At 38.4% G+C, this 25,309-nt stretch overlaps 1 protein-coding gene across 2 annotated transcripts in view; it reads right to left on the bottom strand.

The window, feature by feature from the left end:
* The window catches only part of NSUN7 (NOP2/Sun RNA methyltransferase family member 7), a 50,306-nt gene extending 26,511 nt beyond the window's left edge, over nucleotides 1-23,795 (bottom strand). For both annotated transcript variants that reach the window (XM_047090478.1, XM_047090479.1), the window contains exons 1-5: nucleotides 23,483-23,795; nucleotides 14,009-14,067; nucleotides 13,513-13,643; nucleotides 1,684-1,836; nucleotides 506-689 (exon numbers count right to left, since the gene is read on the bottom strand). In XM_047090478.1, coding sequence (XP_046946434.1) covers nucleotides 506-689; nucleotides 1,684-1,836; nucleotides 13,513-13,643; nucleotides 14,009-14,067; nucleotides 23,483-23,795 — 840 coding nt within the window. The remainder of the gene's footprint in view (nucleotides 1-505; nucleotides 690-1,683; nucleotides 1,837-13,512; nucleotides 13,644-14,008; nucleotides 14,068-23,482) is intronic.
* Nucleotides 23,796-25,309: the final 1,514 nt, after the last annotated feature.

Genomic DNA, 25,309 nt, shown 5'->3' with positions numbered 1-25,309 from the left:
AAGAGAAAACTACAGCCTTTCAGCTGCCAGCAATACAATTATCCCTGTCTATAGAGTTTCAGAAGGAGAACATGTTCTTCATAACTTTACATGGGACAAGGATGCTAGAGTACAATAGGAACACTGATTGTAGGGGTATTAATTTTATTCAAGGTTGAAAATTAGGCTTTATTAACCTTTTTGATCATCTATAAAAATATAATCAGTTTGTTAGGGTTTTTTTAAGTGTTTTTTTTTTTGTTTGTTTATTTTGAGAGAGAAAGAGAAAGAGAGTGGGGGAGGGGCAAAAAGAGAGGGAGAGAGAGATTTCCAAGCAGGCTCTGTAAGCAGAACCCAATAGTGCTTGATCTTACAAACCATGAGATCATGACCTGAGCCAAAATCAAGAGTTCAACACTTAACCCACTGAGCCACCCAGGTGCCCCATGTTAGGTTTTATTTTTAAGTAGAGAGATTCTTTGAATAAGTAGGATTATTGAGAATCACAATGAAAGTAAATGTTTACCTGAAATATAAGTTTATAATCTTTGAAAAGATCTATATTTAGAAGATTATTTTTAAGATGAGATGGAAAAATTAAGACATCATAGCAATGTTGGTCCACAGCAAAGACTTTATCATCAATATGCAATACAGATTTGACTTTATTATAGCCTCTTTTCTTCAAACTATAATAAACTTCTTCAGGGCTGTAAATATGCAATATTAGGTTGTAATTAAAAATATATTAAAAATGCACTTAACATTACCATCTTCCCCCCCCCCAAAAAAGTATCACTGCATTTATTGCATTTAATGGAACTTATAATTTTAGCCAACAATAAGTTAAAAGATAATTAAAGACAGAAAAGTTAACATATTTATGTAATTACCATTTAGAAATTTGGTGTTTTTTTTATTTTTATTTTTATTTAAATTCTAGTTAGTTAATATACAGTGCAATATTGGTTTCAGGAGTAGAATTCAGTGATTCATAATTTACATATAACACCCAGTGCTCATCATAACAAGTGCCCTCCTTAATACCCATCACCCATCTAGCCCATCCCCCATGCACCTCCCTCGATCAACTCTGTTTGTTCTCTATCATTAAGAGTCTCTTATGGTTTGTTTCCCTCTTTTTTTCTCCCCACTTCCCATGTGTTCATCTTTTTGTTTGTTTAAATTCCCCATATGAGTGAATTGTATGGTATTTGTCTTTCTCTGACTGACATTTTGCTTAGCACAATACCCTCTAGCTCTATTCATGTCATTGCAAATGGCAAGATCTCATTCTTTTTGATGGCTAAGTTATATTCCATTGTATCTGTATCCATTCATCAATTGATGGGCATTTAGGCTCTGTCCATAGTTTGGCTATTATTGATAATGCTGCTATAAACATCGGGGTGTATGTACCCCTTCAAATCCAATTTTTGTATCCTTTGGGTAAATACCTAGTAGTGTAATTGCTGGATCATAGAGTAGTTCTATTTTTAACTTTTTGGGGAACCTCCATACTGTTTTTCAGAGACACTGTACCAGTTTTCAGGGAATTTGTTGATAAGATCCTGAACTAAATCATGATTTCCCAGTCACTCCCCTAGACATGTCCACCGAGGAGAAAGGTAGTATTTCTTATCACATTATTTAGAAAGGCTAGCAACTTGAAATAAAAATAAAGGATTTGACTAAAACTCTTACCTGATTTTACAAGTATTTATCCAAGCATAAAGTGGCAAAGTGGAGGCCCTTAGTTCCTGGTTCCTAACTGTTTCTGGAAGAATGTGGTAAATTGAAAGGGCATCGTGTTTGATTCGACATCTTGCCAATGCTGCAGCCAATTTTATCTTAAAACTAGAGACAGAAAATCCATTTTTGGTGACTACTGCATTGAAGACAAGACTATCAATTTTCCACTAGAAAAATTCACAAATTAGACTTAGAATTCTAACAACTATTTCTGTAATTCTACTTAAAATTTTCATAGTATAAAATAATATTTAAAATTAGAAATCCGATAATCCTGCTTCCTTTTTTCAGTTTTTGCTGCTTCTGTACTGATATGAATCTCCTCAGATATTTATCTCAATTGTTGATTGAAAGAAATTTTATACAGTGAAAGAGGTGTGGAATTTAGTCAGACAAATTTGAAGTTAAATTCAGTTTCTGTCACTTACTAGCTGTGTGACCTCAGGTTTATTAATGAATCTCTTTTCTCAGCCTGTTTTCTCATCTGTAGAACGTGGTCACATTACCTTAATGTGGTGATTACCAACCATGTGTGTAAAATACTCAGCACAGTGCCTGACACATGGCAGATACTCATTATAGCTAGTTATTGTCATAGTTGCCAACAGTGTATTCTTAATAAGATTAAGGAACTGTCATGAATCTGTATCATGTCCTTCCCAGTTCCGATGATCCCAGAACAAAAAACAGAGCAGAGCCCGATGTGGGGCTTGAACTCGTGAATCTGAGAAGAAATTAAGAGTCTGCCACTTAACCCAGTGAGCCACCCAGGTGCCCTGAGAGGATCCAAAGCAGGCTCTGCACGGACAGCAGAGAGCCCAATATGGGGCTCAAACTCAGCTCAAACTCACAAAATGTGAGATCATGACCTGAGCCAAAGTCAGACACTTAACTGTCTGAGCCACCCAGGCACACTTTTTTTTTTTAATGTTTATTTATTTATTTTGAGAGAGAGAGAGCGTGTATAGGTGAGCACAGGGGAGGGGCTGAGAAAGAGGGAGAGAAAGAATCCCAAGCAGGCTCCACACCACCAGGGCAGAGCCAGACACAGGGCTCAATCTCATGTACCATGAGATCATGACTCAAGCCAGAATCAAGAGGTGGATGCTTAACCAACTGAGCCACCCAGGTGCCCCTATTTTTTTTTATATTTGTTTATTTGTTTATTTTTGAGAGAGAGTGTGTGTGCACACAAGCAGGGGAGGGGTAGAGGGAGGGAGGGAGAGAGAGAGAGAGAGAGAGAGAGTGAAAATCTTAAGAAAGCTCCATGTCCAGTGCGGAGACTGATGCAGGGCCCAATCTTATGACCCTGAGATCATGACCTGAGCAGAAATCAAGAGTCAGAAACTGAACTGATGGAGCTCAGACTGTGAATTTTAATATAATTTAATCGCACAAAAATAATTTAAAGTATATATACAGTTATAAAGATTTTTGTATAAATACACAATATCAGATTGAGGATAAAGACCAAATCCAAATGCTATTAAGATAACCAGACATGTATTACATTTATAAATGAAACATCCTGTGGTTACTAAAAAACTTCTTCCACAGGTGTAGGTGGACTGCAATGATGAAAATGGAAGCAAAAACCATTCTCAACATTCTGGATCCAGAAGTCCACCTCCTGCTATAATTTGAACGTTATCACAGAGGGTTGCCTAATTACCTCTGTTTGCCAGGAAACAGCCAAAGCTGTCTTTCTGTATGTTAAATTGTAGTTAGGTAATTTCTAAGCTTACATCCAAAATGAACTCATTAGCTACAGGACGGAATCTAAACTCTTTATCATGATACACTAGGATATTAATAATTTAACCTGAACCAACTCTTCAGTCCTCAGTTTCCACATTCCCACCACTCCCATCCACAAATCTGGTCACACATGGAACTATTTTTGCCCCTCTTAATAGCACACCACATCCCTTCTTCCTCTCCCTCTGCCATTCTCTCCCTCTGTCTCTCCAGACAGTATGGTTTGGACTCTGCAATCAGACTACCTGGATTCAAATTCTGGTTCCACCAATTACTAGCTACATGACATTAGATAGGTTATTTAGCTTTTCTAAGCACTAGGAATTAGGAACTAATATCTAACTTACAGAATTGTAGCCAAGATACTTTTGAAAATGTACTTCCAAGTCAAGCTATTCAAGAAGTGATAATAATTAATACGCCTATTCTTTTAATATTGTTAACTAAGAAGTGTGATCAAACCTGGGCTTCCACCCTTATGTAACTTATAATTTGGTGGTATAATAGACGTATAAACGATTAGAGCACAACGTGATGAATGTTGTAAGATACACAGATAAAGAACAAATTGAATGTATCAGAAAAAGAACAAAAATCAGCCCAAAGTGACTTCTAAGAGAAGGAGAAACTTGAACTATTAAAGGAGGAACAAGAGTTTTCCAGACCACAAAAGGAGAAAAGACACACAGAAGGCAGAGTACAATAAAGATACAGAGATGTTAAACGGCAAAGCATACTTGTAGAATATGGGGTGGTGAGAGATCCAGGCCTCAAATCACCAAAAATCTTATATACCCATGCATGGGAAGTGGGAATGTTTTCTGTAGGAAATGGAAGGCCATTTAAGAATAGAGAAATATCAATTAATTCATGAACAAATATTTTCTTCCTTACTATATTCCAGGTACTGTTTTATGTCCCAGAAACATAGGGATAAGCAAGGAAGACACTGTTCCTGATATCACAAAATGTAGAGTCTGGTAAGGGGAGACAAAGCAACTAATTTTCAATGTCATAAGTATTTATGACAAAGGAAGGCAGGATACTATGGTGACTCAAGGGGAGTCAAGGAAAGTTTCCCAGGAATCACATTTAGGCTAAGCCATAAGGGTAGAAGTAGGAGTTAGCCAGGAATAAGGGATGAGGGGGTATATGAGACAAGCTGTCCAGTGTTCCAAGTAGAAGAAGCATCATATATGAAAAAGTATCTGCCAATTCTGAAATACATGCCTGAGAAGTTGAGAGATATGCAGAGCTAAAGACAACTCATTGGCCATAGGGAACAAAAATGGAAATCTGAGGCATGCCAACTTTATGGGAGGGGGGCTTTGATAATGTCCTCAGGCTTTGAACTGGGTCACCAAAAGACAACCCCAGGAATAAAGTAAAAAGGAATAATTGGCCTTCACAAGGAATGAAGCCCAGCTTCCAATCATTTCAACCCCAGAATACTAAGTCACCTGGGCTTGTTAGTGCCCCAGGTCTAGTTGCAGCCTTCCAGTAACAAAAGTATATGCTGCTTCTAAAGGAAGGTAACAGTATCCTAGGCCTCAAATGAAATAAACATATACAATATCAAATTATACCTAATACAGTATGTCCCAAAAAACTTTAAATCTAATAATAATGGCAAAAAGGAATTATTCCCAATGTTTCCATTAATTATTTTATGTAAATAGAGGTTTATTGGATTTCTAAATATAATAAAGGAGTTGCAGTATTTTTCAGAAAAAAAGGGGGGTATACCATTTTCATATTTATTCCTATAGACCACTGAAAAAACATAATTAAGAGAAAAAATGGATAGAAGGTAAACAGAAATATGTTCTAATATATTTAGATAATACATAAATACAAAAGAAAATATCCAAATCACTTGCTTATAATAGGTTTTATTCTCTTATTTTTCATAAGAAACCATGTGGGTTATTAAGTCAGTGATGATTCATGATGTAGTGGAGAAATGCAATTTGCTAAGGATAAAATAACAATGAAAAGCCTATATTTCAGGAATATCATGTCTCTGTCACAACCACATAGGTGAGAAAAGGCATATTTCCTATATGTTTTTGTGTTGCTTTTCCTAAGTCAGGGAATGTTATTCTGACTAGCAGCTGATCATGGTGGGGCTATGATTATACCTAGTAAATGCGAAGTTCTTGCCCTTAGCAGACACATTTAGCATATCAATGTTTCCTTTTATAGTAGAAACCTACTGGTTTGCACTCTAAGGGCTGCTGCTTTCCTTCTGGGAATAGAAATCCCCCTCTCCTGAAAATGTTCCTTTCCTCCTTCTAGTCATACAATTTTCTTGGAAGGTGTCCCTAAGTGACTCAGTCTCCTTGGCCACAGCTGATTGGCAGAGGGTGGGCACTTGACTCAGGGCAGGGTCAAGCAATTTTTGGATGTAGCAAGACAGAATCAAGCCAGTCTTTCTAGTGTTTGGTGCTGTAAGATGTAAAGCTCCTGAGTTGTCAGCAGCCAAGTTTCCCAATCCAGGAACAAAGAAAGAGAAAAGAATGAAGCCAAAGCACACAGAGCAGTGACTACAGTCAAAGAGGATCCTGATGATATTTAAGTCACAGGACTGAGTAGAAGCATAGCCACATCACTGCCCTTTCTGCCATTTCAATGTTCAATCCTTCATGAAATACCTTATAATAAATTCTTTCTTTTGCCAAATCTTGTTTGAGTTGGGGTACTATCAGTTGGCAGAACAGAATCCTAGTACACCATTTTCCTTCAATTTATTTACTTATTATTTTTTAATTGATGTATACTTGACATACAATATCCTATTAGTTTCAGGTATATATCATTTGACATTATGAAATGATCCCCATGTTAAGTCTAGTTATCTGTCACCAAAGTTATTAGAATATTATTGACTATATTCCCTATGCTATGTATTATATCCCCGTGACTTATTTATTTTATAACTGGAAGTTTATATTTCTTAATCCCCTTCACCCATTTTGCTCACCCCAATCCCTCCTCTGGTAACTGATATTTTGTTTTCTGTATCTATAAGTCTATTTTTGTTTTTTGTTTGTGTGTTCACTTGTTTTAAATTTTAGATTCCACATATAAGTGAAATCATATGGTATTTGTCTTTATTTCACTCAGCATAATACCCTCTAGGTCCATTCATGTAGTTGCAAATGGCAATACTTCATTCTTTTTTTTAACTTATTTGAGGAAGAGAGTGCACACAAGCAGGGGAGAGGGGCAGAGGGAGAAAAAGAGAATCTTAGGCAGGCTCCATGCTCAGTGTGGAGCCCTACGTGGGGCTCTATCCCATGACCCTGGGATCATGACCTGAGCCAAAATCAAGTTGGACTTGATTCAACTGGGTGGTTCAACTGAGCCACCCAGGTGCCCCAAGACTTCATTTTTATGGCTGAGTTTATATATATATATAAATCATATATATGGCTGAGCTCACATTATATATGTGTGTGTAAGATATATATATATATATATCTTACATCTTCATTCATCTATTGCTTCCATATCTTGGCTACTGTAAATAATGCTGCCATGAATACAAGGGAGCATGTCTCTTTGAATTGGTGTTTTCATTTTCTTTGGGTAAAGATCCAGAATTGGAATTGCTGGATCATATAGTAGTTCTATTTTTATTTTTTGAGGACCCTTCACAGTGTTTTACATAGTGGCTGCACTAATTTACATTCCCACCAAGAGCATATAAGGATTCCCTTTTCTCCGCATCCTTGCCAACACTTGTTATTTTTTGTCTTTTTGATAATTCCCAATCTGACAGGTGTCAGGCATCTCATGATGGTTTTGAATTACATTTCTCTGATGAGTAGGCTGTTGAACATCTTTTCATGTGCCTGTTGGCCATCTGTTTGCCTTCTTTTGGAAAAATGTCTGTTCAAGCCCTTTCCACTTTTTTAAATCAGTTGTATTTTTTTTATATTAAGTTGTGTCAGTTCTTTATATATTTTTGACATTAACCTCTTATTGGATGTGTGATTTGCAAATATCTTCTCCCATTTAGTAGCTTGCCTTTTTATTGATGATTTCTTTCTCTGTGCAAAAGCTTTTATTTACTTTGGCTTTTGTTTATTTGTTTTAGTTTTTGTTACCCTTGCCTGAGGAGACTGGTCCAAACAAATATTGCTGATAAGCCAAAGAGCTTACCGCCTATGTTTTATTCTAGGAGTTTTATGGTTTCTGTTCTTACATTCAAGTCTTTAATCCATTCCAAATTTATTTTTGTGTATTGTGTTTATCTGTTTCCCTTTAAATATTAATTGAATATTTTCTTAATGCCAAAAATAATTCAGTCAATTGCCTGAATTTCCCCTATGAATATAAAATCAGACATCATACTGACAACTGTTTCAGAATATTCACTAATTAAGTGAAATAGCCTAAGAATTTCCAAAGAAGGTGTGGAAAGAATATGAGATATAAAAACCCGTGAACAGGGGTGCCTGGCTGGCTCAGTCAGAAGAGCATGCAACTCTTGATCTCAGGGTTGTGAATTCGGGTCCCACGTGGGGTGTAGAGATTGCTTAAATAAATTTTAAAAAACTTAAAAAAAAATTTTTTTTAAACAAGCCCATGAACAAGTATTCAGGGAGTATTTTGGCAAATGAGAAACTGGGAATGAAAGAATTGGGGAAGACAAGAAAAGGGATATATCTGAGCAAATGTAATTTATCCCCTAAGTGCCTGATTGGTTTTAACATTCATAAATCATTCAATATAAATTACCTTACCACTTTAATAGAATAAAGAAGGAAAGACAAATGATCATCCAACCTTCCAAAATTCTGATCTCTGTTTTCCTAGTGAGACTACCGTTTTCCTCTTGGGATCCCCCTTCCTGTACTTCAGTTGGAAAGTACCTTGAGGCATAAAGCCAGGACTGTTCTAATGCTTACCTCATTTGGTCTCATTTTCTCAGGGATCAAGTTTCTGTGCTGCTTCTTGTCTAATGCCCCAAATCTTTGCCTCATATATTTTGTCCAGTAAGTCTAACCCAAGATACTCTCTCATGACCAAATAATTTATATTTAAAAAAATTTCACTCTACCTGCCATGGAGAACAGATTGCGGGAAGGAATGAGTTATAGGCAGGGAAATCAATGATGAAGCTAGTGTAGTAAGCTGGTGGCTTGGAAAATTGCAATGTAGTCGTGGAAAAGGAAAGAAGTAGATCATGAAGCATGTTTTCCAAATGGAGTTACAGCATTAGGTATGGTATGGGCACAGGGATGGGGAGGAAAGAAGAATCAAGGATGTGTCTAGGCAGATGTTGGCACCTGAATGTAATGTGGAAGATTTCAGGATGAGTAGTTTTGGGTGGTTTGGGAGGATAGAGTACTAACTCTTTCCCCTGCTGCTGCCTCTCTAGTCTTTCACTGCTCATTCTCCAATTCTGCCTCACAAAAGTCCAACAAATTATTTGGCAGGAAGATTTTTGGGCTAGTGTGAGGGCATGGGAAGTAAGAAAGGAAGAGATTGTGGTATCTTTTTATTTAACCCGTGCACATAGTATTAAAAACACAATTGATTTTATACAAGGAAGGAGTTCATAAGGACTTTGCATATGTCAAAAATGATAATACGTGTCATCTTGGATTATATCTCCAAAGCCATGAATAAATGAAGGAAAAGATACAAGTTGGTACGTAGAATATAAAACACAAGGATCTCTGGTAGAGACAATAACAACAAAGATCAAGCAGAATATTCATAAGAAAGAAATCATTCTTATTCAGTTTCTTGCTAAATAATTACTTCCTCTCTCACCTCCTAAAATTAGTTTTTATCCCCTCAGTAGAAACTTAGTAAGGTACATTTCAAGCTGACAATGATTCTACTTCCCTGGGGAAAACAGCACCCAGCCCTAAACCCCAGAAGATCTACAGAGGTTGAGCTACAGGTCAATGTCCTGTCTGAGTTCAGAATCCCACTCTATTGGCTACGGGGAATTGGCCCAAAGGAAGGCACCTGAACCACACGGAGCCAATCAAATTCATGGGGGAGCTAGAATTTAGAATTGGTGTATGGAGATGATAAAATAAGTTAGTCTACATGAAGATACTACAAGACAGCTGTAACATGTAAGCTCAGGAACTGGGGTGCAAGAGTAGGGCTTTTTCCATGTAGACTAGAGAAGCACAGAGGCAGATAGGAAGAGAAAAAGAGACTGAAGCAGATACTAAGAGAGAAGCAGAGATAAAAAGATTGAAAGGACTTCAAGCTGTATTACAAAGCTGTACTCATCAAGACAGTCTGCTACTGGCACAAAAACAGACACTCAGATCAACGGAACAGAATAGAAACCCAGCAATGGACCCACAAATGTATGGCCAACCAGTCTTTGACAAAGCAGGAAAGAATATCCAATGGAATAAAGACAGTCTCTTCAGCAAGTGGTGCTGGGAAAACTGGACAGCAACTCGCAGAAAAATGAACCTGGACCACTTTCTTACACCATACACAAAAATAAACTCAAAATGGATGAAAGACCTAAAGGTAAGACAGGAAACCATCAAAATCCTCAAGGAGAAAGCAGGCAAAAACCTCTTTGACCTTGGCCGCAGCAACTTCTTACTCAACATGTCTCCAGAGGCAAGGGAAACAAAAGCAAAAATGAACTATTGGAACCTCATCAAGATAAAAAACTTCTGCACAGAGAAGGAAACAATCAGCAAAACTAAAAGGCAACCGACAGAAGGGGAGAAGATATTTGCAAATAACGTATCAGATAAAGGGTTAGTATCCAAAATCTATAAAGAACTTATCAAACTCCACACCCAAAAAACAAATAATCCAGTGAAGAAATAAGCAAAAGACATGAATAGACACTTCTCCAACGAAGACATCCAGATGGCCAACCGACACATGAAAAAATGCTCAACATCACTCATCATCAGGGAAATACAAATCAAAACCACAAGGAGACACCACCTCACCCTGTCAGAATGGCTAACATTAACAACTCAGGCAAGGACAAATGTTGGCGAGGATGCGGAGAAAGAGGATCTCTTTTGCACTGCTGGTGGGAATACAAACTGGTGCAGCCACTCTGGAAAACAGTATGGAGGTTCCTCAAAAAACTAAAAACAGTACTACCCTACGACCCAGCAATTGCACTATTAGGTATTTATCCAAGGGATACAAGTATGCTGTTTCAAAGGGACACATGCACCCCCATGTTTATAGCATCACTATCAACAATAGCCAAAGTACGGAAAGAGTCCAAATGTCCATCGATGGATGAATGGATAAAGAAGACGTGGTATATATATATTGTATACACATACACACACACACACACACACACACACACACACACACACACAATGGAGTATTACTCGGCAATCAAAAAGAATGAAATCTTTCCATTTGCAACTACCTGGATGGAACTAGAGGGTATTCTGCTAAGCGAAATTAGTCAGAGAAAGACAAATATCATGTGACTTCACTCATATGTGGAATTTAAGAAACAAAACAGATGAACATAAAGGAAGGAAGACAAAAATAATATAAAAACAGGGAGGGGGACAAAACATAAGAGACTCTTAAATATGGAGAACAAACAGAGGGTTACTGGAGGGGTTGTGGAAGGGGGGATGGGCTAAAGGGATAAGGGACATCAAGGAATCTACTCCTGAAATCATTGTTGCACTATATGCTAACTAACTTGGATGTAAATTAAAAAGTAACAATAATAAAAAGATTAAAAAGCAGAGATAAAGAAAGTCCTAATCTTTCCAATTCCTGATTTCATTCTCTTTCTGAGTCTTTGACTTATATGATACATCCCAGTATCTTTATCATTTTTGCTCAAACTAACTGAAGATGGCTTCTGTTACTTGAAAGCTGAGACTCTTGATTAAAACACTCTGGTGGTATCTTTATACATGTATACTGCTCTACTATTCTCTGCAATTCAATCACTATACATGCATTTCTCCTATAGCATATCATGAATTAAATATACTATGAATTGGTTAATTTGGTAAACCGATCAATTTGTGAGTAAGATTTGCATTATATAAGACTTTATTGGTTTGTGTAAGGGGAAACACTATTGCACTGACAAGAATGTAACCGGTATGTGTCAAGGCAGGAGGTAGCATGGTATGATGGGGAAAGGGAAAAGTCTGGGGGATCAGGAATCCTTAGACAGTAGGATCTTCTGGTTCCTCTGGCCTCCTGAGCCACGGTCTTTGCTTGTCCTATTCATACCTGTCTTGCTAGCATTCAGCTAAAAGTCTGCAGCTGCTGAAAGCATAGTCTGGTCTTTCTTACTTGGTGAGAGCCCTATGGCTTTCCTGGCTGACCCAGGCTAAACTCAGCTCTCATTAGGTTCACCGAGACTAAGATGGGGCTTCCATCAATGTCTCCCGAGTCCTGCTAAGTCAAACAGAAACTGAGAGAAGCTCAGCAAACCTGAAACTTTGAGCTTGTCCCATGGCATACTGCTCCACCAATTTTTCTCTGATGTACTTGTACCCATCTTGGACACCTGTGGTTGGAGGCAGGTTACCCACTAGTGGGATGGGCAGTGAGGTGGTTACCCAAAACCCCACACAGTAAACAGGGGTGAGATCTTACTTATCTAACACAGAGGCATGTACCTCTGAATGCTCTTGCTGTTTGCCATCTTAAAATTTCCTATGGCTACATCTGACATGAGATATGACTGTGTCTTATCTTTAATCTTCCAGAGTACATCAGCCAAACCTCACTATCCTAAGTGGAAGGAGTAGTAGCATATAAATGGTTAACACTTGGCCTGAATTTGAATCTGGCTTCTCCCTTCTCCGATCTATAGCAATAGGTAGGTTCCTGTAACCTGCCTATGCCTCAGTTTTTCCATGTGTCAAAATACAGGTTGCTAACAGTATCCTCCTCGTATGTTGTTATTAACAAGAGCTCCTTACAACAGTGATTGACACATATTAAGTGCTCAGTAAATGTAAGCTATTATTATTACACCGTTCTTAATCCTCTGGTCTCAGCCTTCAATAATTTAAATGAAACTGCTTGGATTTCCCATAACAATATAAAATCAGATATCCTACTGATAACTGTTTCAGATTATTTACTAGGTAAAAATCTTCCTACAAGATTGTTGTTGTTGCTATATTCTGCTTTCCATTAAGGTTCAACAACACGATAACAAAAGCCCTAACCACAGTAGCACTTAACATTTATTGACCATCTACCATGTGTGTGGCTCTAAGCTAAGCATTTTGCATGCATTTGTTTAATTAATTTTCCGAACGACCTTTTTAGGTAGGTACTATTATTATCCCCATGGTAGGTTTCTGCCAATATTTAGGCTAAAAAGAAAACAAATTTAAATTTAAAACATGTTTGTCTTTCTTAACTATGTTGAAGCTTTTTTTTTTTTTTAATTTGCCCAAGTAGTGGAATTTTCCCATTTGATACATGTTAGATTTTTATTTTAAAGAGCTGTAAACAGGGGCGCCTGGGTGGCGCAGTCGGTTAAGCATCCGACTTCAGCCAGGTCACGATCTCGCGGTCCGGGAGTTCGAGCCCCGCGTCGGGCTCTGGGCTGATGGCTCAGAGCCTGGAGCCTGTTTCCGATTCTGTGTCTCCCTCTCTCTCTGCCCCTCCCCCGTTCATGCTCTGTCTCTCTCTGTCCCAAAAATAAATAAACGTTGAAAAAAAAATTTTTAAAAAGAGCTGTAAACAAAGGTAAGTAAATAAATAATAGGTGTTTCAAATCAAATTTAATTTATGTATGTGCTAAAACATTACTAGGAATTTTTCATGATTTTCCAAATACTTACAAGTTGGATCTTACAGTTCAAGCTTTCAAAAACAACTTGATTTTAAACAGAATGTTTAACCTGTTCAAGGCTGTTTGTAAAGGAACTCAAGACACATGAACTTTTATATATTTTCTCCATAAGTTTCTGAAACTTATCTACACATTATACCGTATACCAATGAAAATACTAATAATTATTTCATAGAAAACATCCTTTGCACTTTTACAATTACCTGTTAAGAAGGTTCTCTACTTCTTGAACTTCTGCTATGGGTTCTTCATTATCAGAAAGGAAACGAGCTTGAAATTTTCTATCTTGAAAATCATACAGCATCACAATAATAAGACTGCTCAAATGATCTGGCTACCAGGGGAAACACACATAAAGAAAAGTATACAAACAACATCTATAGTAATATTTTCCATTCCACTATGTTTTCATGAGACAACAGAAATATGACTATTTTTACACAGCCTGGTTGTATTGGTAGAGAACTTGCAAATAGAAAAAAAAAACAATAAAAAAATAAACCATTTTAAAGAGACAATATTTGGTATGTTCATCACAATGAAAGGACTACGATCAGTATTAGAAGTAGGAGAGAGTTCAGGATGTATTCTGAAGGTCTCAGCAGTAAGCAAACTAGTTGGATTTAAATCTAAAGGCTTTTTAATACTTTCTAAATAACAATCATGAGACAGCTAATTATATAAAAGTTGTCTACTTACTATTGTGGTACTTGGGAAGATACAGCTGTCTATTAATATAGCTTCCAAAATATCTTGAACTGCAAGACAAGGAAAATGTCTGTTACTGAGAATACCAAAATGAAAATTTTGGAATCAAAATACACTTTAGGGGCACCTGGGTGGCTTGGTCGGTGAAGCATCTGACTCTTGATTTTGGTTCAGGTCATGATCTCACAGTTTGTGAGATCAAGCCCCACGTCTGACAGCACAGAGCCTGCTTGGGATTCTCTCTCTTCCTCTCTCTCCACCCCTCCCTCACTCACGTGCATGTACATGCACGCAGGCGCTCTCTCTCTCAAAATAAATAAACATTAAAAAAATACACTTTATACAGTGTCACCAACTACTTTTACTTTCATAATTAAAATATATCTCAATTCTTGACAAAGACCCAAATTATAATGACATGATATTTGTCGTATTTATGAATCCAGGACCCTTAGGACCCAGGCTTCACGGGATATCCTAGTCAAAGGAGCATTATCTGAATACCTAAAGTAGTAATAAAGGAATTCCAACCTTTAATTTACATCTTTTGAGAAGCATTTAAGAGGATCTATTTTAAATATTGCATCCTTTTTATATGTTGCTGGATTCAATTTGCTAATATTTTATTTAGTTTTATTCTATGTTTATGTTTATGAGGGGTATTGGTCTATCATTTCTTTTCTTATAATGTCCTTGTCAATGTCGGTACCAAGGTTATGTTGGCCTTGTAAAGCAGGTGGGAAGTGTTCCCTCTTCCTCTTTCAAAGAGTTTGTGTTAGATCAGTCTTATTTCTTACTGAAATATTTGGTAGGACTCACTAGGGAAGACATTGATGACATTTAATCTAAGACCTAAATGACAAAGAGTTAGCCATGGAAAGATCTGGGAGAAGAGACATTCAGGCCAAAAGATAACCGCAAAGGTACTAAAGGGAAACAAGTAGACATATTGAAAAACCTCCACAGTGTGCATGAGTGTTCCTTTTGTTACAACTACTTAAAACTATATATGGACCATGTAACAATTTTTCTCTAAATTTTTAATGTTTATTTACTTTTGAGAGAGAGAGAGGCAGAGCGTGAGTAGGGGAGGGGCAGAGAGGGAGACACAGAATCCAAAGCAGGCCCCAGGCTCCAAGCTGTCAGCATAGAGCCCAACGCGGGGCTCAAACTCACAAATCGTGAGTTAATGACCTGAACCAAAGTCGAACGCGCATCCGACTGAGCCACCCAGGTGCCCCATAAATGTTTTAATCAGTTGAGCAGAAAGCTAGGCTAGCTAGCTTCAATTCATTCAACATTCGTGGAAAACCTACTATATAGGCACACTACACTTTTGAATTTCAGTTTTTATTTGGGGGATGGGAAAACTAAAAAAGAAGTGACTAATGGGAGCATAGACTCCAATTTTCATAGGAAATCCTTTGAGAGTCCTAATCCATATTTGAGCCACCAATTATGGCTGTATTATACAAAGCAATATCCCCATTTCACTTATAAGGAAAATAAGGTTTCATTTGCACCCTAAAGTACTAGCAAACCAGTTCCTAACCACTTCAGGGATTCTCAGCATGGGTCCAAATTTTTGTCACAGAAAATCTGGTCATCATAAGAATAAAGGGGTTCTGAGACTACAGACCTCAACAGGCTATAGAATTTTGAGCAATGGAGACGCTTAGCTCCTAAGAAATAGGAGAGGCAGAATGTAAAAAATAATGATGATTTTGCCAACATTGCATTTATCCTTTGGGGGGGTCTTGTCAAAACTGATAACATCGTTGGGCTGCCTTTGATATGGTGCAGAATGCATTACTTTTGTATATCGACAATTTACGTAACATTCTCGTATAGTAATATCAACATTAGTGGTAACTGTATATTTTAGATAGTGCTTTCTATGTGCTACACCTTGCTCTAAGTGCTCCATTTGGTATTCAATTAACCCTCATAACAACCCTATGAATTAGGTGTCATCATTATCCCTGTTTTATAGATTAAGAAATGAGACAAAGAATGGGTAAGTAGGATGTCACAGTCACACAGCAAGTAGCAAATCAGGGATTCAAACCCAGACAGTCTGGCACCAAAGTGCATGCTCATTACCAAAACATTAGCCTGCCTTTCTTCATCTTCCTCTTATAACAAACCAGAATGACTATACAAAACACATTGTTAATGACTAATTTGAGTTACCAGGATTTACTTGAAGACTGTAAACCTTGCCTATCCTATCTAGTTCAGCACACTAACTTGAACTATTCCTTGTCCCCCACTAATTAAAGCCTATTCTCTTTAGTCTGTTGAAGAGAACTCTTAACCTCCATTCTTCATGTTTTCAATAAGGAAGGGCCTTCCCTAGGGAAAGATTTTCTGCCATGTGTCAGCAGGAAGTGCAATAGAAAGGTCTACACTTCTTCAGCCGTGTCATAGATTAGATGAGAAGTCTCTAACTCAATAGTAAAGGATTTGCAAGCCACTTGGCTAGAGATCTAAAACTATGTCCCCAAACATCTATATTTTTTCCTCTCTCAGTGGGACCAAATTCAAGTGTAAAGGAGGAGTGCTATTTATTAGACCCCCAAAATCCACAGAGCCCATCTTGTCATTCTTCCCATTCTGGAAGAAAGGTGTAAGATGTCCCTTCTTTTGATTCTCCTCTAGGTTCTTCCTCTCTATTTTTATTATGTTTTCATAGAGTTTCCTTCATGTGAGGGGCCTCTAGAATCTTCACTTCAAGCATGTCAAGGCCTTGGGGCCCCTGGGTGGCTCAGTCAGTTAAGTGTCAGACTCTTGATTTCGGCTCAGGTCATGATCTCACGGTTTGTGAGTTTGAGCCCCGCGTTGGGCTCTGTGCTGACAGCTTGCAGCCTGGGGCCTGCTCTCTCTCTCTCTCTCTCTCTCTCTCTCTCTCTCTCTCTCTCTGCCTCTTCCCTGCTCATGCTCTGTCTCTCTAAAAATAAAAAAAAAATAAAAGACTATCAAGGCCCTCCTATAATAATACAACATAGATAGATGCTGTTTATGTGTGTATAGAATGAGGGAAACAATAAAATTATTTAAATCTTTTTTTGGCAAAACTAGTAAGACTAGCCACTAACATTTTGGAAGAATATTTCAGAGAAGTAAATGCCAGGGAAAGGAAGCTGGCATCACCAAATACAAAATCATTATGTAATGAAAATAAAATATATATGGAAGACTCACAGCTAATATCAACCTCAATGGGGAAAAACTGAGAGCTTTCCCTCTATGGTCAGGAACAAGACAGGGATGTCCACCCTCACCGTTGTTATTTAACATAGTACTAGAAGTCCTACCCTCAGCAATCAGAGAACAAAAAGAAATAAAAGGCATCCAAATTGGCAAGGAAGTAGTCAAACTTTCACTATTTGGAGATGACATGATATTCTATGTAGAAAACCCAAAAGACTCCACCAAAATATTGCTAGAACTTATACGTGAATTCAGCAAAGTTGCAGGATATAAAATCAATGTACAGAAATCTGTTGCATTTCTATACGCCAATAATGAAGCAGCAGAAAGAGAAATCAATGAATTGATCCCATTCATAACTGCATCAGAAACCATAAGATACCTAGGAATAAACCTAACCAAAGAGGTAAAAGATCTGTACTTTGGACACTATATAGAATATTTATGAAAGAAATTGAAAATGACACAAAGAAATGGAAAACATTCCATGCCCATGGATTGGAAGAACAAATATTGTTGAAAAGCCTGTAACTACCCAAAGCAATCTACACATTTAATGCAATCCCTATCAAAATAGCACCAGCAGTTTTCACAGAGCTAGAACAAAAAAATCCTAAAATTTGTTGGGAACCCCAAAAGACCCTGAATAGCAAAGCAATCTGAAAAAGCAAAGCAAAGCTGGAGGCAGCACAATTCTAGACTTCAAGTTATATGACAAAGTCATAAGACAGTAGTCATTAAAACAGTATGGTACTGGCACAAAAACAGGTACATAGATCAATGGAACAGAATAGAAAACCCAGAAATGGACTCACAACTATATGGTCAACTAATCTTTGACAAAGCAGGAAAGAATATCCAATGGAAAAAAAATCTCTTCAGTAAACAGCGTTGGGAAAACCGGACAGCAACATGCAAAAGAAACGAGGCCACTTTCTCTACCATACACAAAAATAAATTCAAAATGGATGAAACACCTAAATGTGAGACATGAAACCATCAAAATCCTAGAGAATACAGGCAATAACCTCATTGACCTCAGCCTTAGTAGCTTCTTATTAGATATATCGCTGGAAGCAAGGGAAACAAAAGCAAAAACAAACTTTGGTACTTCATCAAGATAAAAAAGCTTCTGCACAGCAAAGGAAACAATCAACAAAACTAAAAGGCAGCCTATGGAATGGGAGAAGATATTGACAAATGACATATCTGATAAAGGATTAGTACCCAAAATCTATAAAGAATTTATCAAGCTCAACACCTCAAAAATAAATACGCCAGTTAAGAAATGGGCAGAAGATATGAATAGACATTTTTTCCAAGGAAGACATCCAGATGGCTACCAGACACACGAAAAGATGTTTGACATCACTCAACATCAGGGAATTACAAATCAAAGCCATGATGAGATACCACCTCACACCTGTCAAAATGGCTAAAATTAACAACACAGGAAACAACAGATGTTGGCAAGGATGCGGACAAAGGGGAACCCTCCTGCACTGCTGGTGCTAATGCAAACTGGTGCAGCTATTCTGGAGAACAGTATGGAGGTTCCTTAGAAAGTTAAAAATAGAGCTACCCTAGGATCCAGCAATTGTACTACTAGGTATTTACCCAAAGAATACGAGAATACAGATTTTAAGGGGTACATGTACCCTCATGTTTATAGCAGCATTATCAAAATAGCCAAACTGTGAAAAGAATCCAAATGTCCACTGACTGATGAATGGATAAAGAAGTGATATATATATATTTGTGTGTGTGTATATACATACATATATATATATATATGTATATATATATATTTGTATATGCAAATAGATGCATATATGCATATACATGTGTATATATGTATATGCAATGGAATATTATTCAGCCATAAAAAAGAATTAAATCTTGCCATTTGCAATGATATGAATGGAGCTACAGGGTATTATGCTAAGCAAAATATAAGTCAGTCAGAGAAAGACAAATACCACATGATTTCACTCATATGTGAAATTAAAGAAACAAAACAGATGAACATAGAAAACAAAAAAAAAGGAGAGAGAAGCAAACCATAAAACAGATTCTTAACTATAGGGAACAAACTGAGGGTTGCTGGAGGGAAGGTGGGTGAAGGGATGGGCTAAATGGGTTACGGGTATTAAGGTGGGCACTTGTGATGAGCACTAGGTGTTACATGTAAGTGATGAATCACTAAATTCTGTACCTGAAACCAACTGTACCATATATGTTAACTAGTTAGAATTTAAATAAAAATTGAAAAGAAAACAACAACAACATGGAACCATAAAAAACTAGGATTAGGGATGGGGTATCTTGTTCTACCACCCTTTCCAATCAGATAAAATACTTCCTCTTTTTAACCTTCTTCCTGCTTGGTTCCTTAGTATATCATTTAATCTCTTCTTGAGTTTCCCTCAATTTTTTTCATTTGCAAAATGAGAATCTTGTGTCTCAAAGAACTGGTGTAGCAAGTGATATTTTGTTTTGTCAATTACAAAGAGCTATGTAAATATAAGGTATTATTATTATTTACATTCAAGAAAATTGCATTTACCTCTTACATGACAACCAGAGCTTAAGAGGTTATTGATCTAGATTATTTTTCTAATGAATCACTATACAATCAAGAATTAACTCAGCACGGGGCACCTGGGTGGCTCAGTTGCTTAAGCTTGATTTCAGCTTAGGTCAGGATCTCATGAGATCTAGCCCTCATCAGGCTCTGAGCTGTCAGCACGGAGCCTGCTTGGGATTCGCTCTCCCTCCCTCTCTGCCCCTTCCCTAGTCACGCTCATTCTCTCTCCCTCTCTCTCTCAAAATAAATAAATAAACTTAAAAAAAATCAACTAAGCAGGCCTGGATGGCCAAACCCTGAACACTCCAAAGAAAGGTTTGGCACTCTGGGGAGATAACTTCTATAAACCTTTGGAATAGCTTGCCTGATGACAGTGTCTGTGTTTACACGGGGTGTTGGTGGGCAACATGGTGTCAGCTTGACCTCTGGAAGAACTAGAGACTGAGTAAGGTCAGCCACAAAGTCACTCTTTGTCTACATGACTGACACCAATAAAAACCCTGGACAGCAAGGCTTGGGTGAGCTTTCCTATATTTCGGTACTACATTCACATACTACAATACTTCATTCCTGTTGTCCTACCATTGCTAAGAGAATTAAGCATTGTCCACAGACTCCGCTGGGAAAGAACGGTAGAAAACTTGCACCAGGTCTCTCCTGGACTCTGTCCAATGCACTTTTTTCTGGTGTTGACTTTAAGTAACCTTTCACTATAATAAACTATAACTATGAGCATAATGGATGTGATAAGTTCTGTAAATCCTTCCAGTGAATCACCGACCCTGATGGTGGTCTTGCGTACCCCACCTACAATTACTAATTACCAAAGCCATAATAAAACCATACATTAAGAATTTACTAGGTTTTTCACTAACAGGTTAGAAGATTCTGAAATGGCCAGGCTAATGCCACAGTCAATTCCTGAGAGTGAAAGTTCACCAACTACTATATATACTTAGGTTGGAGAACAAATTAAGCCAGGAATAATACCAACAATTTCAGGGACATCTTTTTCTTCAAGTTTTCTGTTTTCTTTATTTGTGGTTCGTTAGTTTATTTCTTAAGAAATCATTTTCCGGGTTTCGTTTCTTTTTTTTTTTAATATTTAGAATTCTTGAAACATCCAGAGATTCTTTGAAAAAACAAATTAGCTGCTAGTACTCTATTTCTTTGATAGAAATAAAACTTAAAAGGAATCGGCTACTCTTCATTACCTTCTTTAACAGAAAATTGACTTTGGGGCTATTTAGTAAAGCAGGAATCGTGGTTGTCTTCACCTCAAAAAAACATACTGAGCCCTTTAAACCTTCAAAAGGTTAATCAGATATAAATACATTCTCTCCTTTGAAAGAGCTTATACACAAAGGACATCAACAAAAGAGTAAACAATAAAACCGAAATACTGAAAACACAGCCAAAGGAGTATACTTAACATTTATATAATGAAGGAATTTTCTGTCATTTTTCCTTCTCCTTATACTTCTACACACACACACACACACACACACACACACACACACACCACCTATTCACAACTTCACCAATAAAAGGGATCATTACCCAAGCTCTCTTTAGTTTATACATTAACATTTTTAGCTTTACTGCTCCTATAAAAAAACTGCAGGGAAGAAATCCTGAGTTTTCTTTTCTGAACCTATAAGGTACAAACCAAATATGAGTTTATAAGATATCATGTGAAAGTACTGGTAGAACACTGATTATACAGAAGCTACCAGGGAAATGCACAGAGCCCCCACTGTCTTAAAGCAAACTATCAGGCTCTTAATTATCTTGGAAATCTAATACATTTAGAAATTCTGGTTTGATTTTATTTGAACATTCAGAAATTATTCAGATAATAATTTAAGCAATATATTATTATTTTAAGAAGAAAAAAATATTTGTACCAAGTAAACAACCAAAGCCAGCTTACATTAGAATTAGAATTTAAAAAAACAAACATTTCGAGCAAAGGCAGGTTTGTAAAGGTCTATGACAATACTTTATCTTAATGGGATTTTTCTGGGTCATTAAAAAACATAAAATAGTCACAAAGCCCTTTCATAAAACAGAAATAAAGACTGAGAGGAAGAAAAGGAGAATCAAGTATACATATCACTATAGCATGACCATCTAGTCAATGCATTAATTGTATACAAAATAATTTCAGGTTTTTAGTATTGATTCCTAAATCTAAGACTCAATATTCCATTAGGAAAACAAATTGTCTATAATAGAATTTTGGCATTAACATTAAATACCAACTAATTAACGTAGATGCCCAGTCTGCCTTTCATTGTTACAAGGAGAAAATGTAAAAATGTTCATTTGGCTCATTATCTAAAGTGCAACATTTTGGTCTCTAAAACTACATTTTTTCAAAGCAGATAGAAGGAATGGATGAAATAATGTGAAAGATTACACTGGAAAAGAAAAAAATGGTTAAAACATTTAAAAAGAAAAAAACCCACAAGCAGGAGAAAACAAAGAAATGGAAATTAAAGAGATGCCTTTTGACATCAAATTTTTCTCTATGTTGACAAATTTCTGGCTTCAGAGTTGAGCTGCCTTGTATCTGCAGACTACCAAAAATATATATTCATGTCTAAGTAATGAACGGGGCATTTTAGTTCAACTAAACAACTGGTAAGTGCCTATGTGCAAGAATGTGGAAGGCCCAGTAAGTACTAATACTAAGGAAATGCATGCAAATTAGTGTTGCCCTTTCAAGGTGTCTCTTTAGGAAGCCATATGCTTATCATTTCAGCCATGCTGTTAATACTCCAAATATTTCTGGAACTTCTTTTTGGAACTACATTCACTCATTTTACAAACCAGTATAAACATTATAGTTTAAAGGGGACAGGCGAGCAATTGATAATGTGGTGTCTGAATCAGAAGATTCTAAACTTATTTTAAAGCTTATTGCTAGTACAAAAACAAAGATCTCCAGACCCTGCCACTGTTTGCTTTCACAGTAACAGTATTTGGTTCTGTCCTAGAGTCAGCTCCACACACAGAAGTGGATAGTTAACCACCACTGAGCGAATCTGAAACACTGCATCTCAAACCCTGGAGGCAAATTAGAACAGGGAATTCTACAGAAGTTTGGAGGAATAAATGTATAAGCTCTCAAAATTTAGGCTATTGGCTATGAATGGGATCATCTTAATCTGGGTTGATTTGATTTTGATATTCATTTTTAATATATTGTACCTTGGCTTCTTACTCCATCTCTGTTCCTCTCTTACTGGTTTTTATAATTGTGAAAGTTCATACACTAATATACAAGAGGTAAACATAGAAAATGCCAAGAAATAACCCAAGGTGGTGGGGGGGGGTAACTGTACTTGGATCCTTCAGTGGACTCTTATTCTTCCTGTTAATGGAATTGTTTCCTTGTTCAATTTAATGACTGTGCATTACATCCATCTAAGGACGGGCACCCTCCTAGGCACAGGGAATCTGCAGTGAAAAACAGTTCTGGCCTGAAAGAGCTTGTTTTACTGGAACTCTCCAAATTCCTTGACATGCATCTGACCAAAGTTACACAAATATGTGAAAACAAAACCTGGTGTGCACCAGAGGGCGGGAAGGGGACTACGCTCCACAAATTCTCTCATTATTTTATTTTAGTGACGATCGTTGAGACTGGTACTACTCACACTTCAGAGCACTGAAAGCCAGCTCATAGGACGAACGCTGAAAGGATTCATCCTCAGACTCCGGCAAGGACCGCAGGGGTTCATTCCCATACTTTATTAAGACTTTCTCTGGCGACTTTTCGAATCGAATACCCTGAAAAATGTTTGCTGCCATAATGTAAACGGAGTCCGGATAGCCAGTTTTTTCGGGTAAACCAGTTGAGTTTTTTTCGCCGGTTGATGTGTCACCTGACAGCACCAGGGAAGCGAGCTGGGAGATCTCCTCCGTATTTTTTTCGTTCGAAAACTCCAGTTCACTCGTGGCACGAAGCATGTTTGCCCCTTGACTGTCGTCGGTAACTCAAGATCGAATTACAACTCAGATGTTCCAGGAAATGGTTTTTCCCTGTACCTTAAGTATCGTCTCTGTGAAAATAAAAGGTTATCTCGGTAAATCACTATTCCTGCGGGACCCACTTGGTGGCCCATTTCGTTGCGGCCTGAAAGACTAAGAGGTGGCATCTACTGGCGGATCCGAGCGTCCCATGCTTGGGGCCGTACAAGACCTAACCAAACGTCCCCAACACTCAGAGAGAGGGGAGGTGGGAAGGTGTTTCGGGAATCCTCTCCCAAGCGACTTTTCCCTAGGCCCCTTTGGGGGTAGCGCTCCCCACGAGCCGCGTCTGCGGCCCCACGGGCGCCCCCTACCCAGGAGGGCGGATGTTTCCCGGGGCTTCGGGGACGGAGACGCGGCAGCCGTTGCACTTGGGGCACCGAAGGCCGGTTCTGAACAGAGCCCTCGGGAGCCTGGGACGGCGGGGCGCCGGCGGCGGCCCGGGAAGGCAGTTCTGGCTTAAATGCAGCCTCTCCCACCAACCGTGTTCGGGGTGTGGGGGGCCCCGACCTCCGGCGCTCGCTTCGCTCCAGTTCCCGAAAGCAGAGCGCGCCTTCTGGCCTCCCCAGGTCACGCTCAGTGGCCCTTCGCGGACGCGGCGGCGGAGCTGGGTGGAGCGCGGCGCGGCTGGACCCACGGCTCAGGCCGGGCAAGGGTCGGCCTCTCCCACCTCTCGCGGTCGGCCAGCCGGCCGGCCGCGACCCCGTCTCCGTGGCAACCGGGAGCGTGGCCCGACGCAGCTGAGGGCCGTTCCCGCGGGACTTGGCCGGGTCCGCCTCTCACCCAGCCAGTTTGCTCTTCCTCCAGAGTTCCGCGACGCCAGCCCCAGACCCTTTGCGCAGTTGGATCGCTTCGTCCCGAGGGTCCTCGACTTCCCCAAAACCACAAGTGGCCCCCTCTTCCCGACACTTCCAGGTCGGTCTTCTTGAAAGCAAGAATTCTGTGTCGCTGAAAGCACCCGCCTTGGCGCGTTGGGCAGAGGCGCAGGAAATGTTAAAACAGATGAGTGTAGAGCTACTGAAGAAAAGGTGGGAAAAGACGAGCCTACTTTATTTTCATACTTTTTAGAACAATGGATATCACATTAGACGGAGTCTTCCAGGGCAAGTTGGGTAAAGGTATTTGCCAACTTAAAACCGCATCCCTCCTTTCTAGGAGTTGCTTGCAAAGAAAGACTTTGCTGAAGTGGACCTACAAACGATCAAATTTGTCCCACCCTCCAAATTCTAGCATGGAACTGGGAACAAATATAAGCCTCCCCAGAGGGTTTTAATATGGTTACTGTAATTTTTTGAGTCCACCTGGTGAGCTCCTACTCAATCTTTGAAACTCAGTGCAAGCATTGCCTCTATAAATCCTTCCTGATTGTATTAGGATATGAATTTAACCACTGTGATAGAGACCCAAACTAACCATTGGCCTCAATGGAACCAGTTTATTTCTCACATAAAGTC

This window comes from Lynx rufus, unplaced genomic scaffold, assembly GCF_022079265.1.
Source record: "Lynx rufus isolate CCGP_SWC_20201006 ecotype Redwood Valley unplaced genomic scaffold, mLynRuf1.p SCAF_3, whole genome shotgun sequence".
NCBI lineage: Eukaryota > Metazoa > Chordata > Mammalia > Carnivora > Felidae > Lynx > Lynx rufus.
The sequence above is the reverse complement of the archived record's forward strand: the minus strand, read 5'-3'. Positions and strand labels throughout refer to the sequence as shown.